General features: G+C 35.6%; 1 protein-coding gene across 7 annotated transcripts in view; it reads left to right on the forward strand.

The window, feature by feature from the left end:
• The window catches only part of BBS9 (Bardet-Biedl syndrome 9), a 514,065-nt gene that overhangs the window by 155,593 nt on the left and 335,797 nt on the right, over positions 1-22,675 (forward strand). For all 7 annotated transcript variants that reach the window (XM_023191692.2, XM_023191694.2, XM_023191691.2 and 4 more), the window contains 2 exons: positions 1,828-2,011; positions 2,649-2,778. In XM_023191692.2, the coding sequence (XP_023047460.1) occupies positions 1,828-2,011; positions 2,649-2,778 (314 nt within the window). The remainder of the gene's footprint in view (positions 1-1,827; positions 2,012-2,648; positions 2,779-22,675) is intronic.

A 22,675-nucleotide genomic window follows, 5' to 3' on the forward strand; every position in this document is an offset into this window, starting at 1 on the left:
CCTTACTAGAGCTCCTGAAAGAAGCACTAAATATGGAAAAGAACGACCATTACTAACCAATACAAAAAACACTTAAGTACATGAACTAATCACACTATAAGGCAGCCACATAAACAAGTCTGCATAATAACCAGGTAACAAGACAATGACAGCATCAAATCCACACATATCAATACTAACCTTGAATGTAAACAGGCCAAATGCCCCATTTAAAAGACACAGAGTGGCAAGCTGGATCAAAAAGCAAGACACAATGGTATGCTGCCTTCAAGAGACCCATCTCACATGCTGTACACCTGTAGGCTTAAAATAAAGAGATGAAGAAAACTCTATGAAGCAAATGGAAAAAAGCAGGAGTTGAAATCCTAATTTCAGGCAAAACAGACTTTAAACCAACAAAGATAAAAAAAGACAAATAAGGGCATTACATAATAGTAAAGGGTTCAATTCAACATGAAGATCTGACTATCCTAAATATATATACACCCAACACAGAAGCATCCATATTCATAAAGCAATTTCTTAGAGACCTACTAAGAGATTTAGACTGCCACACAATAATAGTGGGAGACTTCAACACCCCACTGACCCTATGAGACAGATCATTGAGGTAGAAAATTAACAAAGAGATTCAAGGTCTAAACGTAATACTTGACCAAATGGACCTAATAGACATCTATAAAACTCTCCATCCCAAAACAACAGAATATTCATTCTTCTCATCACCACATGGCACATACTCTAAAATCAACTACACAATCGGATATAAAACAATCCTCAGCAAATTCAAAATTACCAAAATACCCATCAACAGTAGACTGGATAAAGAAAATGTAGTACATATGCACCATGGAATACTATGCAGCCATAAAAAAGAATGAGATTATGTCATTTGCAGAAACATGGATGGAACTGGAGGCCTTCATCTTTAGCAAACTAATACAAGAACAGAAAACCAAATATCACATGTTCTTACTTCAGTATCACATGTTCTTACTTTCACTGAGGGTGAAAGGCGGGAGGAGGAAGAGGATCAGAAAAAATAACTATCACATACTACAGTACCTGAGTAATAAAACAATCTATACACCAAGCCTCTGTGAAATGAATTTACCTAAGTAACAAACCTTCCTATGTATCTCTGAACCTAAAGTAAAAGTTAGAAAAACTGAAAACTATATGCCTGTCTGCCAATATTTTTCAAAATGGTATGTCCCTGCTCTTTTGCATTTTCCTGACTTAGAAATATTGTATGGGAGATGAATCCTGAAAAGCACTCATTTTACATTCATTCTTTCATTACTTTAAGAAGCATTTATTGAACATTAACCGTATCCCAGCAATATGGAGATATCCTGGAGTAGCTCTTATGTATAGAATATTCTGCTATACTCTCTAGTGGCTTGGTGACTACTCTGTATATGTATATTGATATATTTTTAGTTGTCCTATAAAACACATGTACAATCATAATGACAATTTTTATGGATTATTAAATTTGATTTGCAAATTAAGCACAATATCATTTTCATGGAAGTTTTTTAGGGAAGCAGGTAAGTTTTTTAGTGATTTTGAACTGCAGAATAGCTAATACCACTTTTTTGTTCCGTGGTAAGACATGGAACAAAACTTTGATTAGACTCTTGTAAAATACCAGAAAAATGGTCATAGCGAAAAAAAAAAAAAAAAAAAGAATAAAGAAATGAGAGAGATTAGCCCATCTTTATATTTCTGCTTTGTTGTAAAGCAATTTCTTAATTTGTGTTTATATGAAAATAACTGAAATTTTCTGAGGTTAGCAACTTGATCTTGAGTTTTGCTTTGTAGGTGGATTGGACTCTAAATATTGGAGAGCAAGCCCTTGATATATATATTGTCTCTTTCAATCAGTCGGCATCCTCTGTTTTTGTTCTTGGTGAGAGAAACTTTTTTTGCCTTAAGGATAATGGACAAATTCGGTTCATGAAGAAGCTTGACTGGAGCCCAAGTTGTTTTCTGCCATATTGCTCAGGTGTGTAGAAAGATTTTCTTTTATCTCTTCCGTATGTCAAGGCTATGTGATATACACCGGAAAAAAGCCACACTCATACACATATTTTAAACATATATGAAAACAGTTTAATACTGAATATGTAATGGATATTTTAACTTTAAAAGTTTGAATAGAAGTTTGATATAAAGCATACATTTAGTTTCATCAGTCATTTTACTTTGTACAAAATGACTTGTAAAATTGGCCTCCGGCATACGTTAATACTTTCCATTATGTGTCTGTTCAAGATGCTTTCAAGAGAACATCAGTCTCTTTTATAAGCACAATAGTAATGTCTAATAGAATGAATTATCTGTAGTGAATGCCTAGTAAATCATTAGCTTAAATGTGTTACATATTAATGAAATTCATGCTTTCTAGATGAAATGCAAAAATGTTGGCGATTATCTAGTTATAGCTTTCAAGACTGTAAAATGATTCCTTTGTTTTTTATACTGGTAGATTAAACTTACAAAATAATGTTTTATTACATAAAATCTTTATGTATTAAAATCAAGGTGTTAGAATTAGTTTGTGTGATCAATTTCCTAAAAGAGATATACTGTTTCAAATGACTGTTTTCTTAGTGTCTCTTTTCTGTATCTTCAACTTACAGTTTCTGAAGGAACAATAAATACTTTGATTGCAAATCATAATAACATGTTGCATATTTATCAAGATGTGACACTGAAGTGGGCCACCCAACTTCCCCACATTCCTGTAGCAGTAAGAGTGGGCTGTTTGCAGTAAGTGATTTAATTTAACACAATTTTAAAAGAGGATGTTAGTCAAGAAATTGTCTAGAAGTTCTATGAAATAATGACAAGTGATTTTATTAAAAAATTACAAGTGACATTGTAGTATGAATGTCAATAATGAAAGTAATTTAAAATATAATTTTATTGGAAAGAAAGGATAATTAGTGCTATTAATCATTTTCATTTAATATTTCTAGCAAGATATCCTTAGTAAATTAAAGGTAAAAGCTGATGAAGATATCAAGAAAATTGTTGACTTGATAGATTATTCTTTAGAATACAAAAAGATTTCTTTTACCATTTGATGAGTCCCTTTTAGAGAACATTCACGGATAGACTGTGATGATATTACACTGTTCATCATAATAAGGTCTCACCTTGTTTCAGCCATTTCATTAAGGCAAGTGATGCAGAATTGTTGATGATCATGTGTTTACACAGTTTAGATTTTAAGTGAGGCTACTTTGCATTTAAACTGAAAAACAGCATTCATAGTTTAACATTAAATTTACAAAATTTATCAAAACTGACAGAAATGGTCCGTATAAGTGAGTAATTTTTCTAGTTCATCAGTATAAAAAGTTAGATGCTGATGAACTTTTTAGCATCTTAGATTATGTTTAGGAATTGAAAATATCAGCAAACGTATAGAAACACAACTTTCCATAAAGCTTCATAGATTATCAGGTGTATTCAGTTCTACTTATTTATAATATTTTATTGAGCATTTAAAGGCCATACGGGGTGGGGCGCGGTGGCTCATGCCTGTAATCCCAGCTGTTTGGGAGGCTGAGGTGGTTGGATCACCTGAGGTCAGGAGTTCAAGACCAGCCTGGCCAACAGGGTGAAACCCCATCTCTACTGAAATACAAAATATTAGCCGGGTGTGGTGGTGTGTGCATGTAGTCCCAGCCACTTGGGAGGCTGAGGCGGGAGAATTCCTTGAACCCGGGAGGTGGAGGTTGCAGTGAGCCGAGATCATGTGACTGTACTCCAGCCTGGGTGACAGAGCAAAAACTGTGGGCTTGAAACTGTGTCTCAAAAAAAAAAAAAATAAATAAATAAATAAAAGCCATATGTAGTAGAATTCTTCAGTGACACCTATAGTTTCTGATCAGGATGGAGTTGTTCTCTCCTATTAAGGGCTTGAGTGTAATATTATTGTTGAAGCTCAACAAAGGGTGTTCATATTTGCATCAATGTTTACTCTAAAGCCTGAATTTTGGAAAAATGGAAACAGTGTTTTGAAAACGTCAGATATTTTAAAAAGAAGTTGCTTTCTTATGTTTTATGAGAAAAAAATATGATTTTAATTGCTATGCACTTAAGACAAGTTATAGTTATTTTGTGTCTGAAAAATAATTTAAAAATTTTGAGATTGACTTTTGCAATGTCCATCACATAGTCTTCTTAAATTTGACAGAATATTCATAGTCACCAGATATTTTGTATCAGATTTACTTAGAAGGATTTAGAACAGGAAAAACATCTTGCCAGCAGGGCAGCATCAAGTATTTCACTTCTGGAAGAGTAATTCTTGCAGGAGTCTATACATCAATCCAAAGCTGTTCTCTTTGATCTCTTAAGTGACAGTTCAGTTGCAAAAAGACAGATCCACACTGGTGGGTATGGGCCTCATTTTGACTTACAATCTTCATGCCCTTCAGGAGCCAATATCTTGAAATGCTTAAAATTATTGGGGTTTTGGTGTGTATTTTGAGCACAGGAGAATGATGGGTAGAAAGACCTTATTGAGAACATTTGGTTGAAATATATATATTTTTACACATACATTATGTACGAAGGATGTACCCATTTCAGGAGTCACCATACTGAGGGAAGTGCAAAGATATGACTTCTCAGCAGATATTTTCTGTTAATTTATAGTTTTTGGTCTAGATACAACCTACGAGTTAAGGGTCAATAATAACTGAAATATTATTATGAGTAAAAAACCAAATTTTCATATAGTGTGCATCATGATGCTTATATTCAAAAGTAGCCTGTCATTTTATTTTGGGTACCTGTGAGTGAACCTTCCTATTTCTCATAGCTTTTGCAAGATGACCATTATAAACAATTAAATCCAAATACTGCCATTAGTATTTTCCACAATTAATATATAAAAATAAATTCTAATTGTTCAACTGAAGATTTTTCTTATTCTTGCGTATAATTTAACGCAAAGTATAGGATTAGACTGTTTGAAATAATTCTATTGTAATTTCTATTAGAGTTTTTTTCTTCTTCAGTAAACTTTAATTAATGCATGCAAAAGAAAATAAAGATTGTAAAACACTAGACTCAATTAACATAAAGTTTAGAAAGGTTTTCTGCCCTCACCACAATTGTAAGCTGTATGCTACAGTTATTTAAATACATTTTATAATAGTCACATCTTAAATCTTATTACTTATCTAAACTGAAGCAGTAAATGGATAATTTCAGAAATGATCATAAGTATGGAACACCACAACTATATTTTAATCACTTGCAAAAAACGCCGTGGACCATGGGGAGAGCACTCAGCTCTTAGCTCATGCTGAGGTTTTGGTTATTAACCAAAAAAGGTAAGGTAGCTTCCAGTTTTGCTCTTTGTCTGTCAGATCATTTACAGGGGCGATGTTGGGATAGTAGCTGGTGTTACAGATACCCTACACAATGCAAAGCTAGTGAACACCAATATCTAGTCATCTGGCAAAAAAAAAGAAAAAAAACACCATAAACTAGCAAGAGCATCTGCAGCCAACTGCAGGCTAATGCCACATCTTTTCTCAAGGCTCTATCCTGGGCATGTGAAAGAAAAGCACTGCTTTCGTCCTGATCAACAACAGCCTTCCTGTGAGGAAGATACTTCCTTGCCATGTGAGCGCTGGTGGACTTCTCACTTTTGCAAGCCCAAAATGTGACTCTTGCCATTCACCATGCTGCCCTCACTCCCTCACCTCATGGGCCCCAAGAGGGTGGAAGAGCCAGGCACATCTAAGCTGATGTCCCACAAGGGTTCTATGGCGGTGGAGACTCCATGGCGGACTTGGCAGGTGACATCCAACTGCAGGCCACCTGTGAAGATCTGTTCTATGATGTAGTTGCAGTAGTTGTGGTAGTTGTCCTTCTTCCCATTGTCATCACCTGGGGACAGACTGTGGCTCTGGGATTAGTGTCTATGAGCCACAAAGACTGCGAATCTGTAAGGGAGGAGTATGTTTACCCTGCAGAGGCCCGAGGAAGCCAGTGCTGACACTTTACGAGGCCATGTGAGGATGCTCATCATTTCATTAGAGGGTCTTGCTGTTATTTAATGTGACGAGAAATCACAGCACTTGGATTTTCAATGCTCCTCTTTTTCTCATTCCCTAAGAAGAGCTCCACATTTTGTATCTTGCCAACAAAACACATCTAATGCCCAATGACTGAGTAGGTAATTGGTTCCCTTTTTATATAAGGAACAATTGAATAAATATTTCCTGGAGACAGCTGAAAATATTGTGGGCCAGATACTGTAACCCTGGACAGGTTCTTTCTGCCTGTTGCACAAACAAAATCAATTCACTGAATTTCAGTAGAGAAAGAGTTTAATTGATGCAAGGCCAGTCACACCACACTGAAGATTATTAAGACTTATTACTTAAATCAATCTTATTGAAGGCTCATAGGTTAGGGGTTTTTCAAAAGTTGTTTGGGGGAAGAGTTAGGGGTGGCTAGGCAATGGGTGCTTGCTGCTAATTGTTTGGAAGGTGCAGTCATAGGGGTGTGGGAAATGATCCTCGTGCATGGTGAATCACTTCTGGGAGCAGCTGGTGGTTCCAGGTGGAACCATCATGGTTTCAGAAATGCAAAAAACCTGTAAAGATCCCTTACAAGGCCACTGTTAGGTTCTACAATAGTGATGTTATCTGCAGGAGTATTGGGGAAGTTGCATATCTTGTGACCTCTGGAATAATGGCTGTCTTTGTCTACACCTTAGCAAAATTCAGACTCCTCTATCCTCCTAGCCTGGTATTCTCTCACTAGCTTTACAAAGACAGTTGAGTTTTGGGGAAGGGCTATTTTTACTTAAACTATAAACTAAATGTCTCCCACAGCTAGCCTAGCCTAAGCCTAGGAATAATTAAGGGAACTTGAAGGTTAGAGGCTAGATCATGCCTCCCCGACTGCCATAATTTTCTCACTGCAATACTTTTTGCAAAGGCTGTTTCACTTTCATCCTTTGAGTTTCAGCATGCCTCAATCCTGAGGTGTAAGCTATGAGATGTTAAAAGGGTGAGAACTGCTCCAATTTCTTCCTACTGACAGGGGGCATAGTTGGGGTATGGGTTGCCCCTAGGGTAAGAGGAGTGGAACTGCTTTGCGTGTACTCATAGGTGCCTGATTGGGGTTCCAAGCTTTATATGACAAAGACGTTAATATTCTCATCCACAGTTTTAGCATGGCACTTAAGTGAACTGCAGACTATAGGATAATGAGTAGATTATTAGACATACAGATTCACATAAACAGGAAAGAGCAAATTTAAATATACCATCCCATATCTTTTTAGTTCCTACTCCTGAGACCAGATGAGTTCAGCTGAATAGCTGTTTCCCATATCAGGAGGTGGCATTGCAGATGGGCTTATCCTTTGTATATGATGAAGGCAAACAGATTTTTTAATAAGAGGCATTTCAGACAGGTTCTAGGACTATTTCTTCAGTGTGATTAGATCTCTGCCCTGTGGGTTGACAGTGCCTCACCAGCAGGTACATTGCCAGAGAAGACTCTCAGAAGAAATAAGCAGTTGCCAGAGCTCACCTCTAGGTCTGTTGTATCGGTAGGAGGCTTATGAACCATGGGCAGATATTTGCAAGGGTGGATCCTGGATAAGCCCCCAAATTTGTAACTGCCTGATGAGTTCTTCCTGCTCACTGTACAAACAAAATTAATTCATGACATTGCAGTAGAGAGAGCATTTAATTGACGCAAGTCTAGCCAAACCATGTGGGAGAGTTATTACTCAAATCAATATCATAATCTGTTAGAATTTTAAAGGTAATTATTACTAACTTAGCTATAGCTTATCTGTTTATTTATTTGTAGAGACAGGGTCTTGCTCTTTTGCTCAGGCTGGAATTCTTTGGCATGATTATAGCTCACTTCAGCCTTGAACTTCTGCCTTCTGCCTCAGCCTCCTGAGTAGCTACAACTATAGGCACATGCTACCATTCCTGGCTAAGTTTTTCGTATTTTGTAGAGATGAGGTCTCACAATGTTGCCCAGGCTGGTCTTGAACTTATGGCCTCAAGTGATCCTCCCACCTTGGCCTCCCCAAGTGCTGGGATTATGGGTATGAGCCACAGTGCTCAGCCCACATATTTATATTAGGAAGTTGTTTGAAATTGAGAGTACTGAAATAATTTTTCTCTTGCTTTTTATTACCTTTAGGGTTAAAGCTTTTTTGGTAGAAGCTTCCTTGGCTGAATGTGTTTATTTATGAAGGAAATTGCTGCTTTTTAAATATGTTTCTTTTCAGTGAATAAGAAATGTTGGATTTGGGTCAAGTTGATGCAATTATACTTAGTAACAGCATTTTGCTCAGAGTCTAAGATGCTTTTTTTCTTTGCACTCTCACCTACTTGGCAGATTTAGTCCTGTCTACCTTGTTTATTACATAACAGTTCCAATTCTGTCTGTGTTTTCTTCTTCCTTTTCAGATTAAATCTCATTCTCGATTAAATTGTTTTTTATTTAATTGTTTTTAATTTTTGTAGGTCACACTATGGAAAGTTGAAATCAATACACAGATTACAGAATCAGAAGAGCCTGACTGTGATAATCTTCTTTAAATTCTTAGCTATTACTGTTTACCTCTCATTGCATGAAGTAGCTATGGAAGCCTGGCCCAGCATCTTCTGCGGTAGTCATTTTCTCCAGTGGCAAATAAAGATCACCATTTATCAGTGATGTTACTGTCTCTGGAGATATCAAATATATCTACAAGTGAAAGTCCATTTGAATGAAACTTCACAGAGATGAGAACCATTCTAAACTTTGCTGGCAGCTCACAGCAGGCTTTAAAATCTTATTGCAGTACTTATTGCAACTCAGTTTTGAACAATTTGGTCTAGTACTTCAATGTTTTTCTTCCTAGGCTAGGTACACAATAGTCACTTATTTTAAGTTTGTTACTTAACAGTTTCTTTTTAAAAAATTTCCTAGCTTATTTAATTTTTTTAAAAACATTTATTTTAGATATAGCCAGTACAAGTGCAAGTTTGTTACATGAGTGTATTGCATGATGCTGAGGTTTGGGGTACAGATTCTGTCACCCAGGTAGTCAGCATAGTACCCAATAGGTAGGTGTTCCACCCACAGCCACTCCCTCCCTCCCCACTCTGGTAGTCCACAGTGTCTGTTGTTCCCATGTTTATGTCCATGTGTGTTCAATAATATTTCATTCTTTAGCTTTCATTGATATAATATTGTTGACCAGAATGTTTCCCCCATATCTTTTCTGGATTTTCATATTTCTATTTCAAGACATAGCTCAAGTCTCATAAATAAGCCTTTCCTGCTTATCATGGTTTCCCTCTTTTCTGAATTTCTATCACATTTATAATTATGTTGGTGAACTACTATTTGATTTTCCTAACTCTCCAACTAGAGAATACATTCCATTTTACTTTTGCATATCCACTGAATAATCAATGAGAAAGATCAACATATGGTATATGCTTCCTAAATACTTAAAAGTCATTGTGGTTTTTATGTGTCAGGGGAAGATGTGTGGCTCTAAAGACCTTATAAGATCTTTTAGTTGAAAAACCTTTTTAAAATATGAAAAAACAGACTAATAGAGGGAAGAAGGATATTTTACTTGAAACCGAATTTATTAGCAAAATATTTTTAGTTGCAAAGTTACATTTTCTTTTTTGGTTTAAGTTTTGCTGTTAATTTGTCTTTTTTTTTTTTTTTTTTTTTGTATTATAGAAAGAGAATGTGAGCCTATATACTTTTTGCTATCCTGTATTTTAAGGATTTTCTTTGTGAATTCTTACATTCCACAGAAAATTCATAAATATTCCTGGAATTTGCATAAGGTATACATTCTGATATTGGGACCTCTGCATTTTTATTGATATTTTCCTCTATTTGTTATAATTGCAAGAGTAGGATATTAGTATTTCATTACTATATTTTTCTGTCAGTTTTCTGTTGAATAAGCATTTTTGATTTAGATATTCTTATTCTGTGTTAGCTTATATTTCTGATAGCTGTTTTTTTGGTGAGTTAAAAAATTTTATCACTATAAAATGACCTCTTTTGGGTTTCCATTTAATATGGTTTTGTTTGCTTATTTTTTCATTGGTTTGCTTTGAGTTCACTTAGATATTAGTTTTTGGTATGCTGTGGTCTATGCCTTTTTTTTTTTTGAGACAGGGTCTCACTCTGTCTCCCAGGCTGGAGTGTAGTGTTATGATCATAGCTTATTGCAGCCTTGAACACCTCGCCTCAAGCAGTCCTCTCACTTCAGCCCCACAAGTGGCTGGGACTGCAGGCATGTGTCACCACACCCAGTTAATTAAAAAAAAATTTTTTTTTTATAGATAGGATCTTACTATATTGTCCAGGCTGGTCTCGAACTCCTAGCCTCAAGTCATTCTCCTGCCTCGACCTCTCAAAGTGCTGGGATTACAGGTGTGAGCCACTGTGTCTGGCCAATGCTTCATCTCTCAATAGGTTCATTTAATTTTCGCTGGAATGATAAAGGGTGTTATTATATTCTGTGGTAAGAATGTATTGTTATATTTCACCTTCAAACTTTATTGATGTTGCTTCCTTATTTTTTTAATTTTAAAATTATTATTATTATTTTTGAGACAAGGTCTTGCTTTGTTGACCAGGCTGGAGTGCAGTGGTCTGAACATGGCTTACGGCTGCCTTGACCTCTTGGGCGCAAGCAATCCTCCCACCTCAGCCCCACAAGTAGCTGGGACTATAAGTGCATGCCATCACATCTGGTAGATTTAAAAAAAAAAATTTGTAGAGATAGGATCTCCCTGTGTTGCCCAGATTGGTCTGGAACTCCTAGCCTCAAGAGATCCTCCTGCCTTGGCCTCACAAAGTGCTGGAATTACAGGCATGAGCTACCATGCCTGGCCTCTTATTTGTTTTTAAAATAGCTTTTAGAGAAAATAATAACCTTTGTGATTTTTGTAAAAAGTGTAGAACTGCATTTTTAAAAACTGTTACTTAAAGGTACAAAGAAAAATAAAATAGCTTTTTATTAAAGTTACTTGAGTCTTACCAAATAGAATGAACATTTGTTAGCACTTTTAAATATCAACCCTGATATTTTTCTCTATACACATGCAAATTTAGGCATATAATAAAATTTACAAAACAGAACCACATGAATATTTTCTTTTTTTTTTTTTAGATGAAATCTCGCTCTGTTGCCCAGACTGGAGTGCAGTGGCATGATCTCAGCTCACTGCAACCTCCGCCTCCTGGGTTCAAGCAGTTCTCTGCCTCAGCCTCCTGAGTACCTGGGATTACAAGCGCCTGCCACCACGCCCGGCTAATTTTTTTGTATTTTTAGTAGAGACAGGGTTTCACTATCTTGGCCAGGGTGGTCTTGAACTCCTGACCTCATGGTCCACCCGCCTTGTCCTCCCAAAGTGCTGGGATTTCAAGTGTGAGCCACTGTGCGTGACCATGAATTTAAAATATAAATTTATTTCATTATATCCTAGTGGAAAAGAGAAATAGGTGAAGTGGAAGGAATATGTGAATTTTTTATAAATGTTTATTTACATTATATTTCAGTTTCTAAAAGGCTTCTCTCAACAAGAGTAGAAAACATGCCTTTTTGGTTGATACCGTTAGTCTTTTAAAGCTGCATTTCAAATTTTGGTAGTGTCCATTGACTTCCTGTTGTGAAACATCGGGAAAATAGCATACTTATGTTTTCTTCCTCTCTTCTTGTCAAATTCTGGTATTATTGGTATATTATTATTTATTTTGTCAAAATTTAAAACATTTCCATACATTTTTTAATCACAATTTCTATAGTGCTTTCATCCTGTTGATTTATCTAAATGGAGTCAAAGCTTACCACTAGTTCTTTTACTATTCCTGAATTATCTTGATTCATTTCTTGGTTACTTGAGTTTAATCATCCTGTAGTTTTGTGGGAAGTCTTATAAGTGTTCTTACCTTAAGAATTGTATATTGCTTTTATACGTGAAGATAACCTTAACTTCCCTCTGAAATTTGGACTTTCCATTTGGTTTTGAAAGTTGCTGTGGAAAAGTCTGAAGGTAGCTTAATTTTTTTAAAAAAGACATCTTACTGGATGAATTACTTTTTCTCTCTGGATGCTCATCTGACTTATATCTCAGTCCTTAAGAATTAAAACATTACTCCTCATCAATTATTTGTATATATTTGTCCTTTCTATTTTGGTTTTTGTGATTTTTTTTTCACGTTGCTTATCCATGTTCTTGAGTTGGTTTTTAGTGTATTTTTTCTCATTTTAAAAATTTATTTATTCTAGTTATTGCTTCTAGTGTGGCTTTCAGCCCCTGTATCTTTTGTTTGAGTTTTCCAAACAATGACAAAAATGGTTTCTTTTATTTCACTGATACAAGGGGTAACTATTTGTCTGAATTCTTCTTTTGTTTCTTTAGGAAGTTCTTGCTATGGATATTTTCTGTCTTTTATGTTCTCATCTCCCTCATGTCTACCCCTTTCCTTTTTTTGCAATTTCCACACATACATCTCTTCTTATTTTGCAGTTATTCATTTTTTAAATGGTGACAGCAGTTTGCTGAAGGATTGTGTGGGGAGTTTTGAGGGAGAGTGATGATTAGCTCTGATCACCTGAATATTTTCACCTTCTTACTCTGTTTATTTTCTCTTTTGCCCTGGGCGTCCATTTTCCTTGGTTTTCAGGGTTCAAGAGGCTAGTGAGCCTCACAGAAGCCCCTAACGGCCCCCGTCACAGGTCCTTGGTGCTAAGAATCAGTGGCTGCTGCTTGTCTTTCTATCTTCATTGGTTAGGAAGTTGATAAAAGCACAGATAGAAGACCATATCTTTTGCTTCCATTCTGGTTTTTCTGATGTCACTCCTCCTGTATCCCACCCATGACCTTAAATCTCATTCCATTAGTCTAGGACCTGACTCTCTTCTGCTTGAAGTCTGCAGAGTTGGTGCCAGCTCTTGGTATCCTGTCTTACTGTGGTCCAGAATTTAAGATATTTGGTAGGCTTCGAATTTTGTTGATTGTGACTGTAGTCATTTCCTCATTCAATTTCCTTTTTTTGGGGAGGTGGTAGTTATTGTAGTACTTTCTGCTGTTTTTCGTAAGTTTTGCAGTATTATCTTTGATTAGAATGATTCAAGTCTTTGTCAGTCTTTATTGTTGCTGAGAAGAAATCCATGGACAACTTGATTTTTGTTTTGTTGTAGGTAATCAGTTCTTTATGTTTGATTGCTTGTAGAATGTTTTTCATTTTTCCTGTAAATGCCACACTTGCCACCATATATCTGTATGATATTTTCCTCAATATTACTGGGAATGTAGTGAATTTAATCTGTTTAAACCATTTGTTTTGCTGCCAAATAAAGGTTTCCTATGTTATATCTTTGATTATTTCTTCAGTTTTGTTTGATTTAATATGTCCTTCAGGAAAACTAATATCTTTTGGTTGGCTACTTATTTTCTGTTCCCAATATCTGCTCTCTTTTTCCCCATAATTTTCATTTCTTTGTCATTTGTTTTCTCTGTTTTCTGGGGAAGTGTGTAAAATTTGTGTTCTATGTCACTGTTTTGGGAAACCACGGCACTGGTTTTGGTCTTTTCTGTGTCTACAGTGGAAGATTTTTTTAGTCTGCTGAGGTGCTGTCTTTTTCCCAGCCACTTCCCTGCTACCTCCTGTATCTTTGCTACTGCTAACCAATGTAGTATGTGCCAAGTTACAGTTCCCATGAGGCACTAGTACCAAGTACATCTTACTTTGAAACATGTTTGTAGTGTTTATTTTGGGGCTTTATCTCTGAGTATATAATATACTATTATTAATCTCTATTCTTTACTTGGACAGTTTTATAGAATTTGCCACCTGTGTTTGGAAGTCAATAGATAGTGTAAGGGGCCATGGGCAGTTGTAGAGGTTGGAAAGATTCAAGAGGGTAGTTCTAAAATATATTGCTTCAATCATAGGTCACTAACAGATGTCTGCACAGTTTTCTGGCTCATATAGAACTTGGAATTCTGAATCAGATGGGGCAGTGAGTTTATAATCAGAAATGTTAGGTAGAGTGACAGAACTCTTGGCTTTCATGGGTTCCTATCAAAAGAGGAGAGTTTTGGTTTAGGGCCTAGTGAATCTGCTATTGCACTGTGGTATACTGTAACTTAATATGAGCAATGGGGGATGAAGGAACAGAATTATGTCATAGTTTGTATATTTTTTCTTCCTCTTCTTATTGGTATCTCAGCAAACATAATTTGGACAAATGTCAATCTCACTGAAGGATTTTGGGGGTAAAATTAGTTGCATGATTTTTGATGGTCATCATTACATGCATGCATATATTTCCATTGCGTAAGATCAAAGGTCTTTATGAGATGACCCCTAGATATTATATTGATGGAACTTAAATTGGAGAAGCACAAGAATTGTGCTTGTAATGTCCTTATAGCCATGTGGCTAAACCATTATTGATGTATGGCCTGTCATTTGGTACACTACTTTCATACACTGTAGTATGGCTGTTTTGATAAGTGTTTTATTCACATGGAAAAGACCTTGTAGGAATCATTAAATAAATTAAAAAGCCATATCTTTATTTTTATTTGTCAGTCAAGGTTTTAATTCTCAGAAAAATTCTCCTTGGGAAAAGTTAGATATCTTCTGCTTGGCTCAGTTTTCATGATCATTTTATTTTTAATGTAATAATGTAAAACACAGCATCCTCCATTCTCATGAACAATGTCATAGTAATTACAGTTCCAGATTGTTTGATTTTGTTATATTCCATAGTAAGTCTATTTAATTTGCCTGGCAGAGATTTTAGAAACACTGTATAGCCAAGGATAAGTAGTTGCAGTTAGAATGCCAGTTGGGTTTATAATTTTCTGTTTTATAAATTAAATGTTTCAGTGGTAGAATTCTACTTATTACCACATATTTCCACTGAAAAACTTCTTTAGATGTACTGTCATCGAGACTGTGAACATCTCTTAAAAATGAAACTCTCAATCTCAAAGAAAATAATTTATACTGGTAGGAAAAATGCTTTTGTGTTTTGGGTTCCTCATTCTCTATCCCATAATTGATATATGGGGGATTCAGTTGCAGTAGGGTTGTAGACAAAAGGAAAGTGTTTTCTTTTCACTAGTTATGAAGGGTTTGCCTTTCACTAAGTACATACCTTCTTGGCCCTTTGGTCCCAGGGATCATTTCTGTCAGGTTACTGACTTTGCCGTTCATTTTTCTTAGAAAATACATGTGATTTAACATTTTTTCTCCTCACTTCAGATAGTGGGCCCTCCTGATAATTGAAATTTGACTTTCTGGTTTCAAAGATAGAATGAGTGTATTTTTATGGGTTCCTGAGCATCCTGGAAAATATCTCTGTTTCCCAGAGGAAGAAGTTTATATTTTCTTAGTTACTTACTGTAGAATATAAAAGAGAAGAAGTGATTTATTTGTGTATGGGGGGCAGTAACATAAAGTTTATATGCAACTAAGCTCTTTGCAGAGGAACTTTGAACTTTAGAACTTTGGATGGACTTAGTCCTTTATTCTGTTAACTAGTGTATGGCCTGTTTTCTAGACTGGCTTTGGAGTGCAAATCTGAGTTATCACCAGAATAAAAAAAGAGAAATATCTCTGTATCTCTATTTCCCAGAGGAAAAAGTTTATATTTTCTTAGTTGCTTACTGTAATATAAAAGGGAAATGGGAAAAAGTGATTTTTTTTGATAACATAAGATTTATGTGCTACTAAGCTCCTTGTAGAAGAACTTAGAACTTTGGGCTTCAGAACTTTGGGTGGACTTAGTCCTTTATTCTATTAAGTAGTATAGAACCTGTATTTCAGAACTAGCTTTGGAGCACAAATCAGAGTTATCAGAATAAAAAAAGTGTAAATATATAACTCTTATGGTATAGGCTAATGTTGGGTGACTTAAAATTAGAATCAAAAGGAAATGCAAGAATTAGCAATTTTTTTTTTTTTTTTTTTTTTTTGAGATGGAGTCTTGCTCTGTCGCCCAGGCTGGGGTGCAGTGGCCAGATCTCAGCTCACTGCAAGCTCCGCCTCCCGGGTTTACGCCATTCTCCTGCCTCAGCCTCCTGAGTAGCTGGGACTACAGGCGCCCACCACCTTGCCTGGCTAGTTTTTTGTATTTTTTAGTAGAGACGGGGTTTCACTGTGTTAGCCAGGATGGTCTCGATCTCCTGACCTCGTGATCCGCCCGTCTCAGCCTCCCAAAGTGCTGGGATTACAGGTTTGAGCCACCGTGCCCGGCCAGAATTAGCAATTTTTATTGCTTGCTATGCACTAGCATCATTTCATCATTAGACTCTTAATTTCTACAAAGAGCTACATTGGTAGCTTATTCAAAACTTTCTAAGTCTTTAACACATCAGGTTTAACATTTTAAAAACCTTGGTAAATCCCCTACATCTTAAGAAAAAAAGATTTAGGAGAGTGATGGTGCATGTTTACGTTTCAAGAAAGCAGTATTAACTGAAATTACTAAAAATTGGGTTGAAAAGTAAAGCAGATGAATAATCGTATCCTTTAAGTCATTTTTGGAATTCTAGCTTGAAACTTGTAAGTAAATTAAGTTTCACCTGATAAAATAGGTCTTTAGGTGATCTGATCAACAGAAACTGCTAGTTAACAGACTGGGGGGGTTCCCAGATATTCTAAAATGTGGAACTGTATTAAGTGGTTTTCCTGCCTTTAAATAGAGAAAATCCACTGACTTTTGTTCACTAAAGTGCAGTTTACTATTTAAAATAAGTGTAAAATGAAAGGGGACTTGCTACCTGCTTTATTGATGTGCTAAAAAAAGGATAGATACCCATATAATGTTTTGTGTGTGTAATATTTAAGACTATAGAAGAAAATTGAATTAATTTAAGCTTAAAATGTTACTGTTTTGAGAGATGATAAAGGAAGAAACCAGTCAGACAGGCAGTTAGGGTGGGTGCTCACTTAAATTGTTTCAAATAGAACAGCCTGAAAAATCAAGCTTCGGGCACAGATCAAGGAACTTGCACAGCAGGGCTTGCCTATGACATGCCCACAGCTGCACAGATAAGAAAGGCTACACGGGCGACATGCCCAGACATGCCCGCAGTGGAAAATTCTGTCTCCTGAAACATGTGCAGTAAGGGGAACAAAGCAATATGGATTAACTCAAGCTAAGGACCCACATGCGCACTAGGAGGATGGGGTGGAGCTACCAGAAATTCGTGCCTTATGCAATTATGCAACCCAGCCCTCCTTTGTTTTCTTATAAAAGCCTTTACTTTCAACTGTGAAAACGGCAACCCTTTTCCAGGCCCCCTCTTCATGGCAGAGAGCTTTCTTCTTTAGCTTATTAAACTTTTGCTCTAACCTCACAGTTTTTGTGTCCACACTACTTAATTCTCTTCGTTTTGAGACAAAAACCTCTGGGTGATACCTTACAATGAGAGACTGCTACATTGTGGTGCATTGGCAAGACTGTAACAGTTTCAAGTGGAAGATGACAAAATGTTATTATGGGAATTAATTCATTAATGTAGAATAATGTAACATAATGAACTATGTTCTATTAATAATTAGCATTTATGTTCTAATCTTGAAACGACTTGGCTAGATAAAAGCTTTGCTTAGTGAAGAAAGACTTATTACCCTTTTTCCTCTTGTATTTCATAAAAAAATTACCTTTTATATTCAAATGTTTTCGAGCAAGAGTATTTTTATATTTGTTGATAGTTATCATAAAGTATATATTATGAAGATGTTTTATGAGCATACATTTATTGGCTAATGAGTAACATGTTATTTCCCAATGACACTGTTCTAACAGTTCATATGATGATAATAGCAATTTGTATCATTATGTGCCAGGCAATATTCTGAATTCTTTGGACATACTAACATTTAATTCTAAAACAGTTAATACTATTATTACTATTATGGTTATCCTCATTTTATAGGTGATGTAACTGAGGCGTAGAGAGATCAAATAACATACCTGAGCTCATAAGAAAACATGTAAACAGCTAATTACAGCCTAAGTGAGCTGGTGTTACAATATAGAAAAGCAGAATACAGTAGGTCCATTCAGAGTATTTGTCCACCATATTGCTAGAAGTCCCAATATTTTTTGCTTTTACTGAAAAACTCTGATACATTTCCTTTCTCTAAGATAATTGCTTCCCTTTCAGGTTAGTGCTATCTAATATTCTATCTAACAAGACGTATATTATTTAGAGTTGTTAGGGTAAACACCTGGAAAAACCAGAAAGCAGAAGCCTAAAATAAAAGTTACTACTTTTGGAGTGTGGAACTGAGGGATGGAAAGGCCTGGATGAATTCCTTAAATACCTTTTAGAAAGTCCCAGGCATTCTAAAAATCAGCTTGCATCTTTGGAAAACTAATGATGCAGCCAAGGTTCTTTCATTTAAATCTAAAATAATTTAGATGCATTAGATTTAAACATAAATTATTTGGAATAAATAAAAAGTAAAGGATAAATTGTTAAGGATTTTAAGGACAGTGATATGTAAAACTATTTCTTTTTTCTTTTTATTTGAAGGAAAAGTTATGGCTTGTAAATTAGAAATTACTAGTATTTCAATAGTCAAAATACAATGAGAAAAAATGGTAGTGTTTGCATTTCAGGTGCAATATTTCATATACTACTTTTTATCTTTAACTTATATTTATTTCCATTTCTCTCATCTTCTTATTCCATCTTGTTACCTTCAAATTTTAAATGGGTAGTTACAATTCATATTAATTGAACATTTAAAAATTTTCTTGGGGCCAGGTATGGTGGCTCACGCCTGTAATCCCAGCACTTTGGGAGGCCAAGGTGGGCAGATCACGAGGTCAAGAGATCAGGACCATCCTGGCCAAAATGGTGAAACCCTGTCTCTACTAAAAATACAAAAATTAGCTGGGTGTGGTGGCACATACCTGTAGTCCCAGCTACTCGGGAGGCTGAGGCAGGAGAATCACTTGAAGTGGGGAGATGGAGGTTGCAGTGAGCCGAGACTGCACCACTGCACTCCAGCCTGGTGACAGAGAGAGACTCTATCTCAAAAAAAAAAAGTTTCTTGGAAGGAAATTATTCTGAATTGGAATATCTACAGTTAGCATTTTGGAATGAATGGTCACAGTAACTTCAAGCATTTAGGAATGTAAAAAGTCTGTTTTTTGCTTTTATAAGACTTTACTAATGATGGAGCAAGCAAATATATCTGTTAAGGTCCTATAGTTAGATAAAGACCTCCACTTTCCAAAAGCTTGACAACGTGCATACCATGCAGTATGGGGCTGGTGTGTGAGTGAGCAAGCAACTGCAACACAGTTTACATGGAGACAATATCCAGAATACTTAAAATTTAAGTTAAATATATTAAAAATTAAAGCACAATCACATAGGGAATAAGGGAGGGATGCAGTTAAAAAGTTTTCTCACTGCTTTTTCAATATCTGCAGGCTTCCAGATGTTAGGAAATGCTTTGTTCTTCCCTTCAACCCATCTGTTGTTCCTTAGTGTAACTGACATCACTGCAACTACTGCAGCCACTAAACCATCATCATTAAAAAAGGCAAAATTTAGAACTTTTTACAGAGTTTTATTAAAGAAAACTACAAGTTTGCAGAAAGATTTGCTCTTTAAATTTTTGTAAAATTTTTTTGGTGTGTGTACAACAATGATATGATAGAAGTAATGCCAAGGCAGACGTACTCTAAGGTTAGAACAGAATTCTCGGTATTTGTGTTGGTATAGAAATTTTTTTATGACTTAGAATTAAACATAGGGATTTCTTTATGTATCATTGAAATGAATTACTTTTTAAGTAAGGAGTGTAGTCATACATAGGTGATCAATTAAACCTATATATTTGCTTTATTCCTTTTTGTCCAGGGTCTTATATCTGCCAGAAATGGAAATGTGTATTGCTGTTTTCTACTCAAAAATTACTTTACAGAAAAAGGTATTAGTTATTTGTGCTAATTTCAGTTTAGTAAATATATCATTTTTTTGTAGTTAAAAAAATTTAAAATAGGGTGCAAAGCAAAATAAAGTTCTCTTTAAATAATATGAAATATCATAAAATAATTTTTATTGTGCCTTTCTCATAGCAGACCTTATAAATACTATTTGTTTCTGTTTTGATATTTTTATCAAATAGAATTTGTGTTTACTAGCATAGAATTTAGATAGTAAATTCTTTACTTTTAATCAATGAAGTCACTGTTCTCATAGTAATTTTGGATCAATTATCTATCTTAACTTTTTTATTTTTTTATTCCTTAATTAGTTAGTGTCTAAAAACTATTCTCTTAAGAAAAGTTAAACTTTTGTTAAAATCACCATAATTTTTGTCCGGGTTACCTTTGCCTATTTTTAAATGCTGAAATACTTAAGCAATAGTTAGATGTTGCATTTAGGAAGATTATTGTTACCTTCCTTATGTTATTTCTCCCAAATACATATCTTTCTTTCAGCTTGTATATATTTTATGAAAATTCATGCCTATTTTGAATAATTTTTTCAAAACTCTGTCACATTTGAGTTCAGGAAATCCAATTTTGAGTAGAAGTATATATTACTTTATGTTTAGAATATTAAAATGGATTAATGAACCTTGAGTTTTGGCAAATCTCATTCTTTTAAACCGTTTGAGCCTCCATGTGATGCTTAGATATCAGTAGCCCATAGAAGACCACAGAAAATTTCATTAATCCATAGAAACCCAGTGAGTTCTACAAAGTTTGGTGTCCTAAAGATTAGCTAACTGAATAGCAGTGTTAGATGGAGTTTATTCAGTAGCCATGTAGCATGGAAACAAGGCCTTTGTTTTGCAATATGAATTTTAATAGGTCTTATTTCCTTAAGTAGGTTTTTTCTGTAGCTGGGACTGGAGTTCTGTGGTGTGTAGTCTTTAGGGCCACTCCACTTTCAAGTCTTTGGGGAGAACTACCTTCTCCAGCTGAAGTTTTCTCCAGGGAATTGGCTTATAGAAAGATATTTCCTCTTTCATATAGGGACCACCCTTATTCAGTTTCTTCATGCTTGGCAGTGAGTTGATTTTCAGTGAATGTTGGTTGAGTGAATGAATGAATGAATGAATGATGAAGAGATTAATGAACAAATGATCTGAAAATAAGTGACTCACTTAAATGAGGATTCAAAGTCATGCTGCTTCACAGCCTGAATACTTTGCCTGTGGAAAATTAAAAGAACATTTAGTTTGGCCACTTAAAAATGTTTTTGACCAAAAAGCATTTGTTGAAGGAGTAAGATAAAACTATGACCTAAAACAAGGGTTTTTCATTTTGTGGGAATTTGGTTTTGGTAATACTATCTTCTCTTCTACAGATGATGGGGATTTATTTGTGAAACTTTTTTTTTTTTTTTTTGAGACAAGGCTTCCGTCTGTCACCCAGGCTGGAGTGCAGTGGTGTTCCCATGGCTCACTGCAATCTCTGCCTCCCAAGCTCACGTGATCCTCCCACCTCAGCCCCCCAGGTAGCTGGGACCATAGGCGTGTGCCACCACATCTGGCTAATTTTGAATTTTTGGTAGAGATGGGATTTCACCATGTTGGCCAGGCTGGTCTCGAACTCCTGAACTCAAGTAATCTGCCTGCCTCGGCCTCCCAAAGTGCTGGGATTACAGGCATGAGCCACCACACCCCATCTATTTGTGGAACATTTATTTGTTTGTTTAGGTCAGACTTTTTACTAACCGTTTTTATTATGTCAGGTGAATATCTCATTAAGAGTCTTAGATCCATATATAATTAAGGTGATAATTGCAATTTGAACTTATTATGTGCATAATTAATATTTACTATGCTGATAAGTATGCCTATGTTGTTACTTTAAATTATGGAAAAAAGTTGGCCGGGTACAGGGGCTCATACTTGTAATCCCAGCACTTTGGGAGGCCGAGGCAAGGTGGATCACGAGATCAGGAGTTCGAGACTAGCTTGACCAAAATGGTGAAACCCCGTCTCTACTAAAAATATAAAAATGTGGCAGGCGCCTGTAATCCCAGCTACTCGGGAGGCTGAGGCAGGAGAATCACTTGAATCTGGGTGGCAGAGGTTGCAGTGAGCTGAGATCGTGCCATTGCACTCCAGCCTGGGCAACGGAGTGAGACACCATCTCAAAAAAAAAAAAAAAAAATTAAAAAAAATAGAAAAAAGTTTCAAAAGAAATGATTGGCATTGACCTCATTTTATACCAACAGTCATGAGTTCAAGTGTTTTTATGTACAAAATTTCTCAGACCACTTTCAAAAAAGCAAATTTTTTATCTTCTAATGGACCGTGTCAACATTTCATTTATATATTTTTACCATGAAAATATTTTATATTTTTATTAAACTTGAATACATGCATATCATCACTGGCCACATAAAATATGTAATCATGTGAAAGTGAAAATAGAAGGGGTTATAGCAAAGAAAAATTGGTATCAGAATTATACAGTATCCTGATGCTCTTTGGGAAGAACTTCAGAATTTTAATGATGATGTAGGCAAGCAGATGACTCACAGATACAGAAAAAAGGATCTGTAATTGTCATATGAGAGGAGATAAATCAACACAGGTCAAAGTATGTATAGATTTCTACCTAGGAGGCCCTGAA

The sequence above is a fragment of the Piliocolobus tephrosceles genome, chromosome 8 (genome assembly GCF_002776525.5).
Source record: "Piliocolobus tephrosceles isolate RC106 chromosome 8, ASM277652v3, whole genome shotgun sequence".
In the NCBI taxonomy this organism is placed as follows: Eukaryota; Metazoa; Chordata; class Mammalia; order Primates; family Cercopithecidae; genus Piliocolobus; species Piliocolobus tephrosceles.